The sequence below is a fragment of the Ceratotherium simum genome, chromosome 16, assembly GCF_057802395.1.
Source record: "Ceratotherium simum simum isolate JZ-2026a chromosome 16, ASM5780239v1, whole genome shotgun sequence".
NCBI classification, from domain to species: Eukaryota; Metazoa; Chordata; class Mammalia; order Perissodactyla; family Rhinocerotidae; genus Ceratotherium; species Ceratotherium simum.
Window position 1 is genome coordinate 12,715,218 of NC_141915.1, and position 13,930 is coordinate 12,729,147.

Below are 13,930 nucleotides of genomic sequence, written 5' to 3' on the forward strand. Positions count from 1 at the left end.
AGTCCCCCTGGGCTCTACTTGCTGCGAGCCTTGGACATTTATCCACCTTAGGGCCTCAGGAGCTCCATCTGTAAAGTGGGCACAGGAAGGCACCCATAGACTTACTGTGAGTTTTAAGCGAGACTTGGGCATGAGAGAGCCAGGGCTGGCTTCATGAGACCTCTGAGGGCACAGGGCCTGTGCTCAGAAGAGCTCTGCACTTGGTTTGATTTCTGCTCTCATCTCTTGAAATTCTTAATAATTCTCGAACAAGGGGCCTATATGTTTATTTTACATGGGGCCCTGCAAATTACATAGCTGGTCCTGGAGAGGACTTTGAAAATCAAAATGCACTGTAAAAATGTACAAAGTGTTATTGTTGATAATAATAACAATACAAATATTCACATTCTGTAAGGGACATGTATGGGGGCTTTTCTGCAAACCAGGAAGGCTGGGGCAGCACAGGATGTGTCTCTTACTCCCTATGACCTGATCAAGTTCCCCCAAGGGCTCCAGAGCTCCCAACCTTCATCCCGAGGGGGCTGACTCTGTTCTAATTCTGGCGTTCAGCCTGACTAGCTATGTGAACTTAAGTAAGTCCCTTTCCCCTCTGGGTACCACTTGACTGACCTACATAAAGCGGGGCTTCCACTGGTCCCCAGGCTCATCCTTTCCCTGCCCTCCTTGCACCTGTTGAAAACAGGCTCCTCCAAGCCTTGCCAAGCAGCTCTGCCCCTAGCGGGAGTCGGAGGCATGAAACTCCTCTTCAGGAGGACGGGTTAGAGCCATGCCACCGCCACCTGCTCCGGCAGCCTCCGTGGTCCTCAGCCTTCCGGAGCATCTCAGCAGTCAGTCCTGGGTGAGGACAGGGCCCGCCGCTGGCCCTGGCAGGGCAGGGGTGGCACTGTGGCTTGGGGGCTTCTGAGGAGCAGGGGCAGGGCGTGGAGGGGAAATCCTTAGGGTTGGATCCAGCCCTTATTTAGAGAAGGGGATCATGGATAGCAGTGTGGTTGTGTACCTGTGGGTCTGTACCAGCGCCTGCCCACCTCAGTGTGTTTGTGTGTGTGTGTATGTGTGCACGCGCAGGCGTGCCAATGCCCAGTGTGACTCTCTGGACAAGTGTGTCTGTCAGTGGACTCCGGTGTGCGGCACTGCTCCTGTGGGCGACTCTATCAAGGTGTGGGGCAGTGTAATAGCTAGTGGTAGAGCCCTGAGTGTGTAGGCGTGGGAGATGGTGTCAGTGTATCTGTCTGTGGGGTAGTGATTCTGTGTGTGACTGTCTCAGTGTGTGTGTGCGCGCGTGTGCATAAGGACACAGTTGTCAGTGTCGAGTTCTGCGTGGGACAGTGAGCCAGTGTGTGTCTGACTCTGTGTGTTAGTATCAGAGTGCTACAAACTGTGTGGCGGTGTGTATCTGTGTGCCCGTGACAGCGTCCCAGGTTGTTTCTGAGTGAGCGGGACAGAGCCCAGTGTACGTGTGTGTGGGCGTCAGTGTGTCTGTGAAGCAGTGATTCAGTGTGTTTGTATCAGACTGTGTGTCTGTGACTGAGTGTGGCTGCGTGCTCCTCTCTGTGGTTGTGCCCAGTGTGTCTGTGTGTACGTGTGTCGGGGTGTGAGTGCCAATGCATTCGCCCGGTGTGTGCATTACAGCGAGTGAGGCTGTGCACGTGCGACCCTGTGTGCATGCATGAGAGTGGGTGTCAGCGTCTTTGCTCGGCAGCGGCGCGTGTGGCAGCGCCCGGTGGGCTCGTCTCGCCAGCCCGGGCAGGGTGTGGGCCCCCGCCCGGCAAGCCACGACCCCTCCCCCGGGCGGGCGGGCGGCGCGCGCGGGCGCCTCTAGGACCCGGCGGCGGCCGGCCGCTGTCCCCGGGCCGCGCGAGTGAGCATGTGCAGAGCCGGCGCCCGCTCGCCCGCCGCCCGCCGCCCGCCCGCCTGGAGCCCGCTCGCTCCGCCGCCGCTCAGCGCGGACGCCCGCAGCCCAGGAGCCAGGCGGCGGCGCCCTGTGCCGGGGCGCGTCGTGCCGCTCGCCGCAGGCCGCCCGGGGGCGTGCGGGCGCCGAGGGCGCTGGGCTCCGGGCACTGCGGGGCTGCGGGCTCGGCGCCCCGGGGAGGCGGGCGCGTGGCCGCTGAGCAGGCGCCCCAGCCGGCCGCGATCGCGGGGTGAGTCCTGTCTCCCGGGGGCCCCAGCCGGGACACCCTCGCGGGCTGCGGGCAGGGCGTCCCCCAGCCGCGGGCACACAAGTTTGTGTAGACGCGGCTGCGAGCGCGGCGGGCTGCACCTGCTCCGGCTTCGGGGCGGGCTGCCGGGGGGCGCCTTGCCGGGGCTGGGGCGGCTTCGCGGGGAAGGGGAGTGTGAGTGTGTGCGCGTGGGGGGGCGGGGAGCGCTCCGGAAGGATCGGGATGGGGCGGGGGTGCGCAAGGCAGTTTCCGAAGCTGCGACCCCCTCCTGGAATCCTGAGAGACCGTCCGTTTCCCCGGAGGGAGCCGCGGATCCGGGCCCCGGGGAGGGGACGAGGGCAGGATTTGGGGTGCGCACTGTCTCCCCTGGGAGGAGACGTTTACCCAGAAGCAGCTCCCTCTCGTTGCGCGCCACCAAGCCAGGCTTCCGGTCAGTGGAGGGTTTTCTCCGTCTTTTGGTGAACTTGAACAGAAGCAGAGGCAAAAGCGAAACGTATGTATTTTGACCTGAAAATTACCCCAAGTAGAGCTTTGCGTCTTGCTAGGTGTGGACGGAGACTTACGACTGGAGGCTGCTAATTGCGTTTTTCTTTTACACTGAGAAGCCCCAAGGGTCCCCTGCCTGAGGGTAACCTCACCGGTTGTCCGTTTTCCTGAGCATCTGTGCCCTCAGATGATGCCTGCTCGGTGCTGGCTGCCTGTGGGGAGGCAGCGGCCGGGAGGAGACCTCGGTCCCTTCTCTGAGCAGTGGGAAGGTTGGATGTAATACGAGTTCCAGCCCCCATAGCCCTGCCCTGGGGTCCAGCCACTGTTCAAACCCGCCGATCCGCAGCTGCTCCCAAGACAGACAGACTCGGAACTCCACTGCACTTTTCTAACATTAGATGCCGTCACCCCTCATCGCTGGAACAGCATGCTTCAGTTTATGGAGGCACTTGGGTTGTCCAGGTGGGGACACCACGGTTGGGATCAGGAGACGGGGGTCTTTTCTCTTCTCCTCTGAATCATCCAGGTTACCATGCACGGGAAGTGAGGGCTGGTGGGGAGTGAAAGAGAGGAGACAGGAAGCGGACTGCCCTGCCCTGCCTGTGGCAGCCCCTGCCCGATGGCCGCAAGTGCTGGACAGAGGGCAAGGGGGAGGATTCCTTCAAGTATGCCCCCGCACCCAAACACTTTGCTTGGGCCTCAGAAGTCCCTTAGAGAAGGTGCCCCAGTGGGCTGCCAGTGCCCAGGGTTCTATGAGGAGGAGCAGCTGTGTTGGTCTGTGAGCGGGTGTGTAGGTCTCCCAAGCACACTCGCTAAAGGAAGCTTGGTGGGCAGCTGGGCTGGTGGGCTGAGCCTGGCAGCCTCAGCGTCCCCAGGAGAAGCCTCCAGGCCCTCACCTGTGGTGCATCCTTCTGTCCTCAGCAGGACTGTTTCCGTGGCTCCTCGGGAAGAATGCCTGATTTTGGGATGAGAGGATACCTCTTTTCAGCGGGTATTGGTGGCCTGTGGGGTGCTGGTCCTGTGGCCTGCAGCGTGTCTGGCTGGAAGTGAAGAGAAGCTTGGATTAGGCAGAAGGCCAGACCCCTGTCCCTTTCCTCTTGTCTGCCTAACCAGGCAGAAGTGGATATTCTGGGCCACCAGTTGGTCGGCTGCTAAAGCCTGAACCTCCCGCCCGGTCAGTTAAGGCTGAGCACTGGGGAGTGAGTCACAGAGCTCGTTCCCTGAAGTCAGCCTGAATAGGCAGTGTAGAGCCTCTGGGATGGGGTCCATGTGTGTGAGCGGGGCCTGTCGGGCAGGGGTGTTTCTGTAGACACTCCTGGCTTGTGCTCCTGTCGGCTGACACCCTGGTCAGCCTTGGTGAGACCAGGTCCCCTAACTCTCCCGCTAGAGCTACACTGAGGTCAGGGCCCAGGACTTTGGGGCAGCTTGGTATGTAGGCCTTCAGGGTCTTTATCTGTGAGATGCAAGTGATGATCATACCCCCCAGCAGGGGCACAGCTGGGCCGGAGGCAGGCCCTGCCTTTCTGGGGAGTGAGTGGGTGAACATGGCCTTCAACTACCTTCTCCTGGGGCCTCGTGGTCTTGTTTTCACACTGCATCTTCTGATCTCTTGTTGTCATGGCTTTAATAGTCACCATGTTGACATACCGCCTGAAGAATTATGGCAAGTGGGTCGCTTTTGGATAATGTGGTTAGGAAGGAACTCTGCCTCCCGGTGTGGATGTGAGAGGTGGGTGGAAGAAAGAGCTGGATGAATTTTGTAAGCTATAAGGTACAGTGCACCTGTTGGTAGCTGTTAAGGCCTCTCCCTTCCACTTTGCTTCTCTTCTCTTGCTGCTGGAAACCCTCGGGGATATGAGCTCCCTCCCAGAGGGCGGCTGGTTTGGCATAAGGGGGCCAGGAGGGTTCTGAGGACAGGAATGCCCAAGGTGTCTTGGGCCCCCGCCTATAGCGTGAGTCCCCCATCCCAGTGACTGCAGGCACGGTGGGCACAGAGCCAGAGAAGGGCAAAGCTAACTTCGGTTGGGTACTCCAATCACTTGCCCAGATGTATCCAAATCGCCCAACGGGGTGTGGACAACCCTCCAGGGTTCGCCACTGAGTGGAAGCAACATATGAACAAATGAACAGAATAGGGTTCTATAACAGAGGTGGCCCAGAGATGGCCTAGAAGAGGTGGTGGTTGGCTATTTCAAGGGTGGGGTGGAAAGGGAGAACGCCAGACCCCATGGTGGTGTCCTGTCCTTCTTTGCAGCCCTGGTCCCTAGCGTGGTGCCTCGAGGAGTCCCCATGCCTGGTATGGAACAGATGAAGGCCGTGTGCTGTGGTAGATGATGCCACAAACTTGGAATCCAAAAACTTGAGTTCAGCCTCCAATAGCTGTTTGTCATTGGCCGAGTTAACTGGCCCTCTCTCTCTCTCTCTCAGATTCTGCATCTATGTAATGCGGATGATAAGATTTTGATTTCACAAGTATGTGGAAAGATCACTCATTCGTTTGTTGATCTGTTCATTCATTCAACACGCTTGATAGTGTGTGAAAGTACCTTGCAGTCTCTAATATGGTGTATAAAAGTTTATTCTTGTTTATCTGAACCTCAGCAGTGGGTTTGATGGAGGATTCCCCCCCACCTCCTTTGCACTGAATGGAGTTTTGACCTTACTATTATGTTTTTTACCTTTTTTGCAACTTTTCTTACTTTGGACCTTTTCACTTAAGTTCTGAAGTTCAGAAGATCAGAATTTTGCCTCTTCAAAGTCAGGGACCCCACCTCATTTCCGTTTCCCAGACCTTGTCCCACCCAAGGGCCCAGCAGATTTGTATTTAGTGGGTCCTTTGCTGTCTTTCTGAGCCTCCAAGATGCAGAGGCTTGGGACCCTGGATGAGGGCAGCATGGCCCTGAGCATTGGAGGGTGGCCAGTGGGCACAGATTTCCTGGGGGCCTGTCCTGGGCCCCACCCAGAGGTGGGCAGGGGCACTGATGATCTGTGCCTGCAGGGGGCTCGCAGGCTGGAAGGGGAAGTAGGCAGAGTAGCGTGGAGCCCTGAGTCAAGGCAGGACACTTCACCCGGGCGCAGCTCACAGAGCACCCAGCCCCACCGTCGAGCGCTGGGAGCAGCTCTGCTCCAGGGATCAGGAAGGCTTCATGGAAGAGGTGGTGCTGGAGCTGAGCTTTGATGGCCACAAAGCATATCAGAGCCATGAGACGGGTCACAGGTATCCCTGGCCAATGGGAGAGCGTGTGTGAGGGGGCAGGATGCCTCTCGTGCTGGCTAGGGACACTGTGGCTGGGACATAGCATTCTGGAAGGAATATTGAAAGGAAGGGGCTGGGAGACTGAACCAAGAAGGGCCGTTGACTAGCAGGCTGAGGAGCTTGAACTTGGCTGTCTGAGTCCTGGGGAGCCATTGCAGGCTGTAGCATTATTAGTTCTTTGTGTTAGAAAGATCACTTTCTCAGCCTCTTGGAGATGCTGTAGGGTCCAGCTGACAGGCAGTGGGCCTGAGCAGAGGCAGGCGTTGGAGGGGTGGGAAAAGAGCAGGGAGGGGTAATTCAGAGCCCCGAGCCCAGCTGGGGGGCTCTCTGGTGTGGTTTCGCTGAGGTCTCGAGCCTGAGACCCCCCGCTGCCAGTCATGGAGACTAGCGCTCCGAGCCTCTGGGACCACACGTGCCTGGAGAACCTGCTGGGCCCTGTTCCTCTGCAAGGCTCTCACCCTGCTAAGAGCTCACGGCTCTGAATCCCAGGAGGTCGCAGCCCTGGCTTCAGTGGCCACAGTGGCCGAGATGACCTGGGTGCATCTGGAGTTCCCCCCTCACTTGCCACTGCCTGTCCTCTTTGGCCAGGTGCTGGGGAGGCAGAGTCACGTGACTGAACCCCAGTGGCCACTGGTCAAGCCCAGGGGCTGCCTCCTCTCCTCTCTTCTCCCCTCTCTGCGGCCGCCACCCCTCACCTGCTCAGTCCCCGCAGCCGCCACCTAGCTGAGACGCAGATGCCATCTGCCCTACACTCCCCGCTCCAGGCTCAGCACCTGCTGCCCCCTGGGGCCCAGATGGCAACAAAGTGATGGAAGAGGGCTCAGGTTTTCTGGGTCCCCACCTGTGCTAGGCTCCTGCTCCCTCCCTGAGACCCCCAGAAACTCCTTTGTCCTATTATTCTCCTTTCATTCCTGCCAGGGAACTCAGGGTCTCCCTCCCCCAGGCCCTGCCCTTCTCTGGGGTGACACTCGGGTCTCTAGAAGGCCACTGGGCAGGGCAGTGGGTGTCCACCTTTGTCCAGCCTGAGGCTCCATGCACAGCCCTGGTGCCCCCTCCCGACAAGGCCCGTGCCTCCGGCAGGGGTGGAGCCCCCATCCTCCCCTGAAGCACTTTGCGTGGTTCCAAGATGGGAGGTGCCACATGGGAAGCAAGGCTGGGGGAAAAATGATCCGGACTTGCAGAGACGGGGTGGCCCGGGGGGCCGGAGCGCTGCCCCGCAGGGCGTGTCTGTGAGGTTCCGCTCAGCACGCCATGTGCAGCACGTCTCCGGAGCTTCGGCCTGGCGTGTTTTCAAAAAGGTGCTGACGGAGGCACACTGAACTCCTTTCAGGAATAAATCTTGCCTCGTGTGAAGCTGGAGCTGGAGTGCGGAGAGAGGCAGGGAGCTTAGTGGGCGCGGGCGGGCTCTGGGAGCAGGCGGCCTGGGCCTGAGTGCCGGCCCTGGTGTGTCTGGCTTGAGCAATGCGCTCCACCCCGCTGAGCTTTAGAGACCTCGGCTCTCCAATGGGGGTGATCGGGGTGTGTGCCTCGGTGGCAAGTGTGGGGTGAATGAGAGGGTGCAGCTGAGGTACACAACCCAGCCCAGCCTGTTGATTAACGCTGCCAGTGCTGCTTAAATGGTGGCATTGAAGAATAAAGCACTTGTTAACAGCCCTCTTAGCATGGGATCAGCTGCAAGCAAGAATGGGATACAAGGCCCACCCCAGGGAGTGGGGGGCTAAGAGGGAGGTGAGGGGGCCCCTTGTGGCTGATTTCACCCGTGGCACAGCTGCTGCAGTCCCCTCTTCCATCGCCTCCTGGTTTCCTCTTTTGCTTTCATAACCAATGGATGTCGCGGTTTGTAGGTGACAGAAGTTCTACACCCTGATTCCATCCCACGGCAGTGCCAACTTACCCCCGTTTACAGATGAGGAGCCTGCGGCTCTCTCCTGTGCAATGATTCGCCCAGGGTGGATTTGCTGTAACGGAGGGCCTTCTGGCTTTGGGGTGCAGCAGGCGCAGCTGGGGGGCTCCCAGGCCTGGGGCAGACAGGCGGTGGTAGGTCTCCCCCTAGGTGTTGGCTGGTTCTGCTGTCCGACTGACCTCGTGGCTTGGCTGGGAGCGGATGCTCCACGTCGCCCACACCCCTAGGCCTCTTTCAGGTTCAGTCACTCAACAAACATTTACCGTCACTGCCGTGCCAGCTGTGTGCTGGGATCTGGGGACGTGGTGATCAGTCAGGTGTGATCTGTGCTCTGGCGGGGCTGCCAGCCATAAAGAGAGGTGGGCATGGCAGAGAGTGGGGGGACAACTGGCAGATATAGTACTGGTGGGAAGTGTGGCAGAGGTCCAGGGCAGGGGGACAAGTTCCTAGTGCTCTGGGCATGCCGGCCCCCTGCCCAGCCCACAGCAGGTGTTCTGGGCTGCGAATCAGCTTTGAGATTTCAAAGGTTTGGAGTGGCAGGTGCTTTATAAGAGGCCTGAGAGTGGCTGTCCCAGCCTCCCTGCCCAGTGCCACCTCCCCAGACCAGGGAAGGCCCCTCTGGGAAGGGGGAGCTCCAGAGAGGATCTTGGGGGTACTTGAGGACCCCGGTTGTGATCAGTCAAATCCTAATTGTAGCCCCAACAGTGCCCCACCCCACTGCACCCCACCCCTACTTGTAGCATGTTCCGTCCTGTGTACAAAATGTAGTATATGGAATTCACACCACATCTTGCCTTCAAATTTCTGAACTGTTGATCCATTGCCCAGCCCTCTGCCCCATCTCATCAGAACATTTCTTTTGACAGCAGGAGTCATTCCCTCTCTCCTTTTATTTTAGTTTTATGGGGTTTTTCACGGATGGAATCCCAGTCCTGTACCCAAAAGCCCTTTGCAAGCCGACCTCTTCATAGGATTCCAACCTAGAGAGGATGGCAGGCACCCTTGTTAACGTCCGTGTGTCTGAATGCCCTCTGCTCTGTGAGGCTGTGTCCTTTGTGCTGTGCATCGCTCTGTCTCTTCCGCGTTCCAGGCTGAGCTCCCCCAGCTCTGGCTACGTGGAACTCGAGATTTCATTGCCCTAAGACCCCACAGGAGCAGGTTTCCGATATCAGGATTTGCCTTATCAATTTATCCTCTTATTCATTTTAACAAATATATTCAGAAACAAAGATCGCTGAGCATCTATACTGCCAGGCCTTGTGCTGGGGGCCCGAGTTACAAAAATGGTAGGGTGTGGCCTCTAGCTTTGAGTTGGTCACAGTTCTGCGAGGATGATGGACAAGTAGATGGACAAGTAAAGTCATCCCAGGAGGGTCGTGCTGGGATAGGGGTCAGCACGGGCTGTGGGAAGACAGAGGACTCCACACCAGTGGGGGAGTGGTGGTCAGGGAAAGCTTCTCGGAGGAAGTGATACCTGGGCTGAGCCTTGGAGGGATTCACCAGGCCAAGAGAGAGGAAAAGAAATAAAAGGCAGTGTGTGCACAGGCACTAAGGCAGATGAGCTGTGGTGGCTCTGGGACACCTTGGGGTGTGTGCATGCACGTGTGTGTGTGCTTACACACACGTGTGATGGGGAAGCCAGAGGAAAGAGCCTGGCAAGAGATGCGGCTGGACGGACCAGATCATGAAGGGGCCTTGTATGTCCTGCTAAGGAGCTTGGAGTTTATCCCCAAAGCCACGGGGAGCTATTGAAAGGGCTTTTAAGCAGGGGAGTGCCATGATCAGATTTGTGCGTTAGGAGGATCATCCTGGCAGCCTCATGGAGGATGGATTGGAGGGGCCCAAGCTGGAGGCAGGGAGATCAGTCAGGATTTCTTGGGATTTTCTCTGTGGATTTACAAATCTGATGAGGCTGGCTGGGGTGGGCCTGGCACGCACCGGCTTAGAAAATAATAGCTCTGGAGACCCGTCTGGAATGGCTCCCTGGCTCCGAGTTTAATTCCTCCTTCAACTGCTGATTACCAAGCCTACCTCCCCCACCCCAGCCTACAGGACCCCCGACCGTCTTCCAGATCCCTGCCCTCCCCAGAGGCCTCAGACCCTGGAGGCTCCCGGGTTTAATCAGAAAGGGTCATGCTGGTCTGGGCCCCTCTGGGTCCTCCGAATGCCAGGCCACAAGAGCCCAAACATTGTCTTTCCTCTCACACCCAGCTGGCTATGCCCAGCGCACAGAGCAGCCATTGAGGGGCTGCGCAGGCCTGGCAGGGGTCCTGGGCCATGTTAGTTACGGGCAGTGGCTTAGTCACGCTCCTAGGAGCCTTTCTTCCCGGGACAAGCCTGTCCTTGTGCTCAGGACCATTGTCACGCAGCAGCCCAGCTCCCAGCAGCTGCAGAACCCTCTGCCAGCCCCCAACAGGGCACTTCAGAGACACCGCCAGTGGGAACCAGAGCCCAGCATGAGAGCCGCGTCCTGGGGGTGGAGGGCCCCCCTGGAAGGCTGCTCTGAGAGCCCTCATCCTTCCCCACACCAGGTGCCCATCTCTGTTCACGGGTGCACGGCCCAGGCACCGTCCTGTTCCTTTGGCTCTGGCCTGCCGTGTTCAGGAAGCCTGGGAAGACTGCAAGCCCACCTCCTCCCCCGTCCCCTCTCCTGTGTTAAAGCCGACCAGCCTCTGCAGAAGCATTTCCAAACACAGCTTGCAGTCCCAGTGCACGCCCTGGGGGTCGGCAGATTGCATGCATGTATTGAGCACCTGTTGTATACTCATGCCCTGGGCTGGGTGCACTTGTATGTGGTGGTGTCTCATTGTAGGCTGGGCTGTGTAGTAGTTCAGAGTACAGGCTCTGAATACAGACTCTTCCAAACCGTGACCCCTCTGTTTACCAGCTGTGGGACTTTGGGAAAGTTACTTTCCCAAGTAACTTACTTTGCCTTCTTTTGCCACAGTTTCTTCATCTGTAAAATGGGGCTGTTACAGTATCTGCCTCATAGACTGGAGTGAGGATTCAATGAGATGATGTTTAGCTGAGGGCACGTAGCAAGGACTCAGTGCGACGCTGCTGCTGCTGTTCCTCTTCCTCATTGCTGTCATTACTGGGCCTTCACTACTGCTTGAGGGGAGAGTGTTATTCCCATTTTATAGATGAGGAGGCTGAGGCCCAGTGAGGTTAAGTAACTTGCCCGATGTCACACAGCCAGCCAGTGGCTGAGCTGGGATTTGAACCCAGCTCTCTGTCCCGTGCTCCTGCGACACAGCTGGCCCTTTGGAACACAGGAGGGTGGGCTCCTGACCTGGAGCGGTGGGAGTGGTGGACTGTCCTATTGCATCTAAGTGCACTTTCTCTGCTTTTCCAGATTTCTGAGCCTGGAGATGAGGGTCGGTATAGCTCCAGGATGGTGAAGTTCATGACACTTGGGCAGAAGCTGCCACTGCAGGACCTGGTGGCTGGAGACGAGTGATGGTACCGTCCGAGCACCTGCTGGAAACGGGGCAGGAGGAACAGTAACCCCAGGGAGCACAGCTGGTGCCAGGAGACAGGCATGCCACCCCTGGAGGCCCCGGCCTCCCTGCCGCCAGGGTGCTAGGAGCCATCCCTGGGCTCCAGCCAGGAGCCCTGCCGCCCAGGGGCATGGCCAAACCTTTCTTCCGACTCCAGAAGTTTCTCCGCCGAACGCAGTTCCTGCTGTTCTTCCTCACGGCCGCCTACTTGATGACCGGCAGCCTGCTGCTGCTGCAGCGGGCCCGAGTGGCCCTCCCGCAGGGCCCCCGGGCGCCCAGCCCCCTGCAGGCCTTGCCCGTGGCCGCCATGGCGCTGGGCGTGGGCCTGCTGGACAGCAGAGCCCTGCACGACCGGCGGGTCAGCCCAGAGCTGCTGCTCGGAGTGGACGTGCTGCAGAGCCCCCTGGCCCGGCCCCGGCCCGGCCCCCGCTGGCTCCGGAGCCGCAACTCGGAGCTGCGCCAGCTGCGGCGCCGCTGGTTCCGCCGCTTCATGGGTGACCCCCAGGGGCCGCCCGCCCTGGGCCCCGAGGCCCCCAGGCCGGCCGGCAGCAGCCGAGGTAGGTGCTCAGCCCTGGTTCCCCTGCGGATTTGGTGGCTGCCCCGGGAGCCCTGCTCGGGGGCCCGGGATTGGTGTCGTCTTTCTCTGGCCCTTGCAGGAAGTAGGCACCGCAGGCCCACGGCCTTCACAGATGGTTCCTTCCCTCCTGCTCTGCAGGAGACAGGAAGGGCCTGCCATCGGAAGTCCTTTGCAGTTTTGCTCACTCACCAGCTGGACTTCCACGTGGCTCAAGGCCGCGACGTGCGAGCATCTTAGAGCCCAGCCTTTGGGTTCACACAGACCTTGACTTGAATCCTGGCTCAGCCACAAACTTGTTGGGTGACCTTGGACATGTTACTTAACTTCTCCAAGTCCCTCTGAAATGGGCATAGCGATCCACCCCAGGGTTATTGTGAAGACGAAATGTGACAGTAGAGAGCAGTGGCTCACAAAGTGGGGTCCCAGACCCACAGCCCGAGCATCACCTGGGAGCTTGTGACAAGTGCAGATTCTCAGGTCCTCCCAGACTTACTGAATCCTGCACCCTGGGGCAGGGGCCAGCAGTCTGCATGGCAACGCTCTCGAGGTGATGCTGACGCTCGCCCAAGCTGAGAACCACTGGGCCGGAGGACCTAGTGTACCATTTGGCACTCAGTAACTGGCCACTATTATTATTTAATAAAAGTGGCTAACTTGCATAGCATTTACTATACACCTGTAAGGGTACTATTTACAGTACTATTATTATTATATCCTGGTTTTATAGATGAAGAAAGTGGAGCACAGAGAAGTGAAGTAAATTCCTGCGGTCATTCTCTTAGTTTGGGTTCCTGGAAGCAAACCCTGAAACCAGGATTAAGATGCACGTGGTATGTTTGGAGTGTGATCCCAGGGACACTGGTTGTGAGTGGGAAGGAGACAGGGAAGAGAAGGCAGCCAACAAAGGGTCGTTCTGCAGCAGGTGGGGACTCGGAGTGAGTAGAGTGTGCCTCTCAGTGCAGCCTGGAAGCAGCAAGGCCTGGGGGACACGGGCAGGGCGCTGACCAGATCTGCCACTGTCACATGGCTGGGATTCCAACATGGGACATGGGGACAGTCTGGCTCCAGGTCGAGGCCCTTTGCACTGAATTATACAGACTCTGTGCAGGGCCCAGGAACTGAGCCTGCGTGTGATGCACACCCAGGACGCGTCGTGGCTGTTGTTGGGTGGTGACTGAGTGCAGACAGTGTCTCAGCATCCCTGTCACCACCCCATTTGGTCCTGAACTCTAAATCACAGGGGAATGGCTCTCTTGACTCAGACATGTGGTTGGAGTGTGGGAACTCAGTGGGGAGATATAGAGAGAGGGGAGTCGAGAGGCTCATCTTAGAGGCCGGGCTTTGGGTTCAGACAGACTTTGGCTTGAATCTTGTCTCAGGCCTGGGTCCGGGAGGGATATGAGTGCCAGGCCTAGGAATTTGGTGTTCTTCTGCAAATTTGGCGTTCTTCCGTGGCATTCTTCTGGCATTCCTGAGGGAAGAGAAAGGAGCCCAAACTGCCCTTGCCTTAGAAGGATGACTCTAGCAGCCCAGGAAAATGAAGACTGGAGGACTGTGCATTCCTGTCTCCATGGAAGGAAGTTTCTTCTGAAATCATCTAGGTCAGAGCCCTTGCTGTCGGATTCCTCAGCAAGTCTTTCCTGTAAGAAATAAGGGAGAAATGAGGAACCGATTCTGCAGCTCATTTTATACAAGTGTGATTTCTGTAAACTCTCCCCAGCACACCAAGAAATGGGGTCTCTCTGCTGGTGGCACTAGTGTAACTCATTTAGACTAAAGTGTAAATGACTGACAAAGTCAACATGGATTTCTTGAGAGGAAGCCATGGAAAGAGGATATGTTCTAAAAACAGACCTGGGTTCCTCTCCCGGTATTGCCAGTTATTGGCTCTGGACCTTGGGCAAATTAGCCGCAATTCCTCCCTTTATTGCTCTCCATCCACACTTATTGAGGATCCATGTATGAGTCTCCATGGGTGCTATTCACTGTGCACTCGAGGATCTTAGTCTGGTGGCAGAATCAGATATACACCCTAGTGATGACCGCACA

General features: G+C 57.8%; 1 protein-coding gene across 1 annotated transcript in view; it reads left to right on the top strand.

Annotated features, from left to right (window-relative positions):
• Nucleotides 1–1,987: 1,987 nt before the first annotated feature.
• The window catches only part of WSCD1 (WSC domain sialate O sulfotransferase 1), a 47,166-nt gene continuing 35,223 nt past the window's right edge, over nt 1,988–13,930 (top strand). Inside the window, exons 1-2 of the mRNA XM_087440593.1 lie at nt 1,988–2,141; nt 11,160–11,861. Of these exons, the coding sequence (XP_087296719.1) occupies nt 11,435–11,861 (427 nt within the window). The 5' untranslated portion in view covers nt 1,988–2,141; nt 11,160–11,434. The remainder of the gene's footprint in view (nt 2,142–11,159; nt 11,862–13,930) is intronic.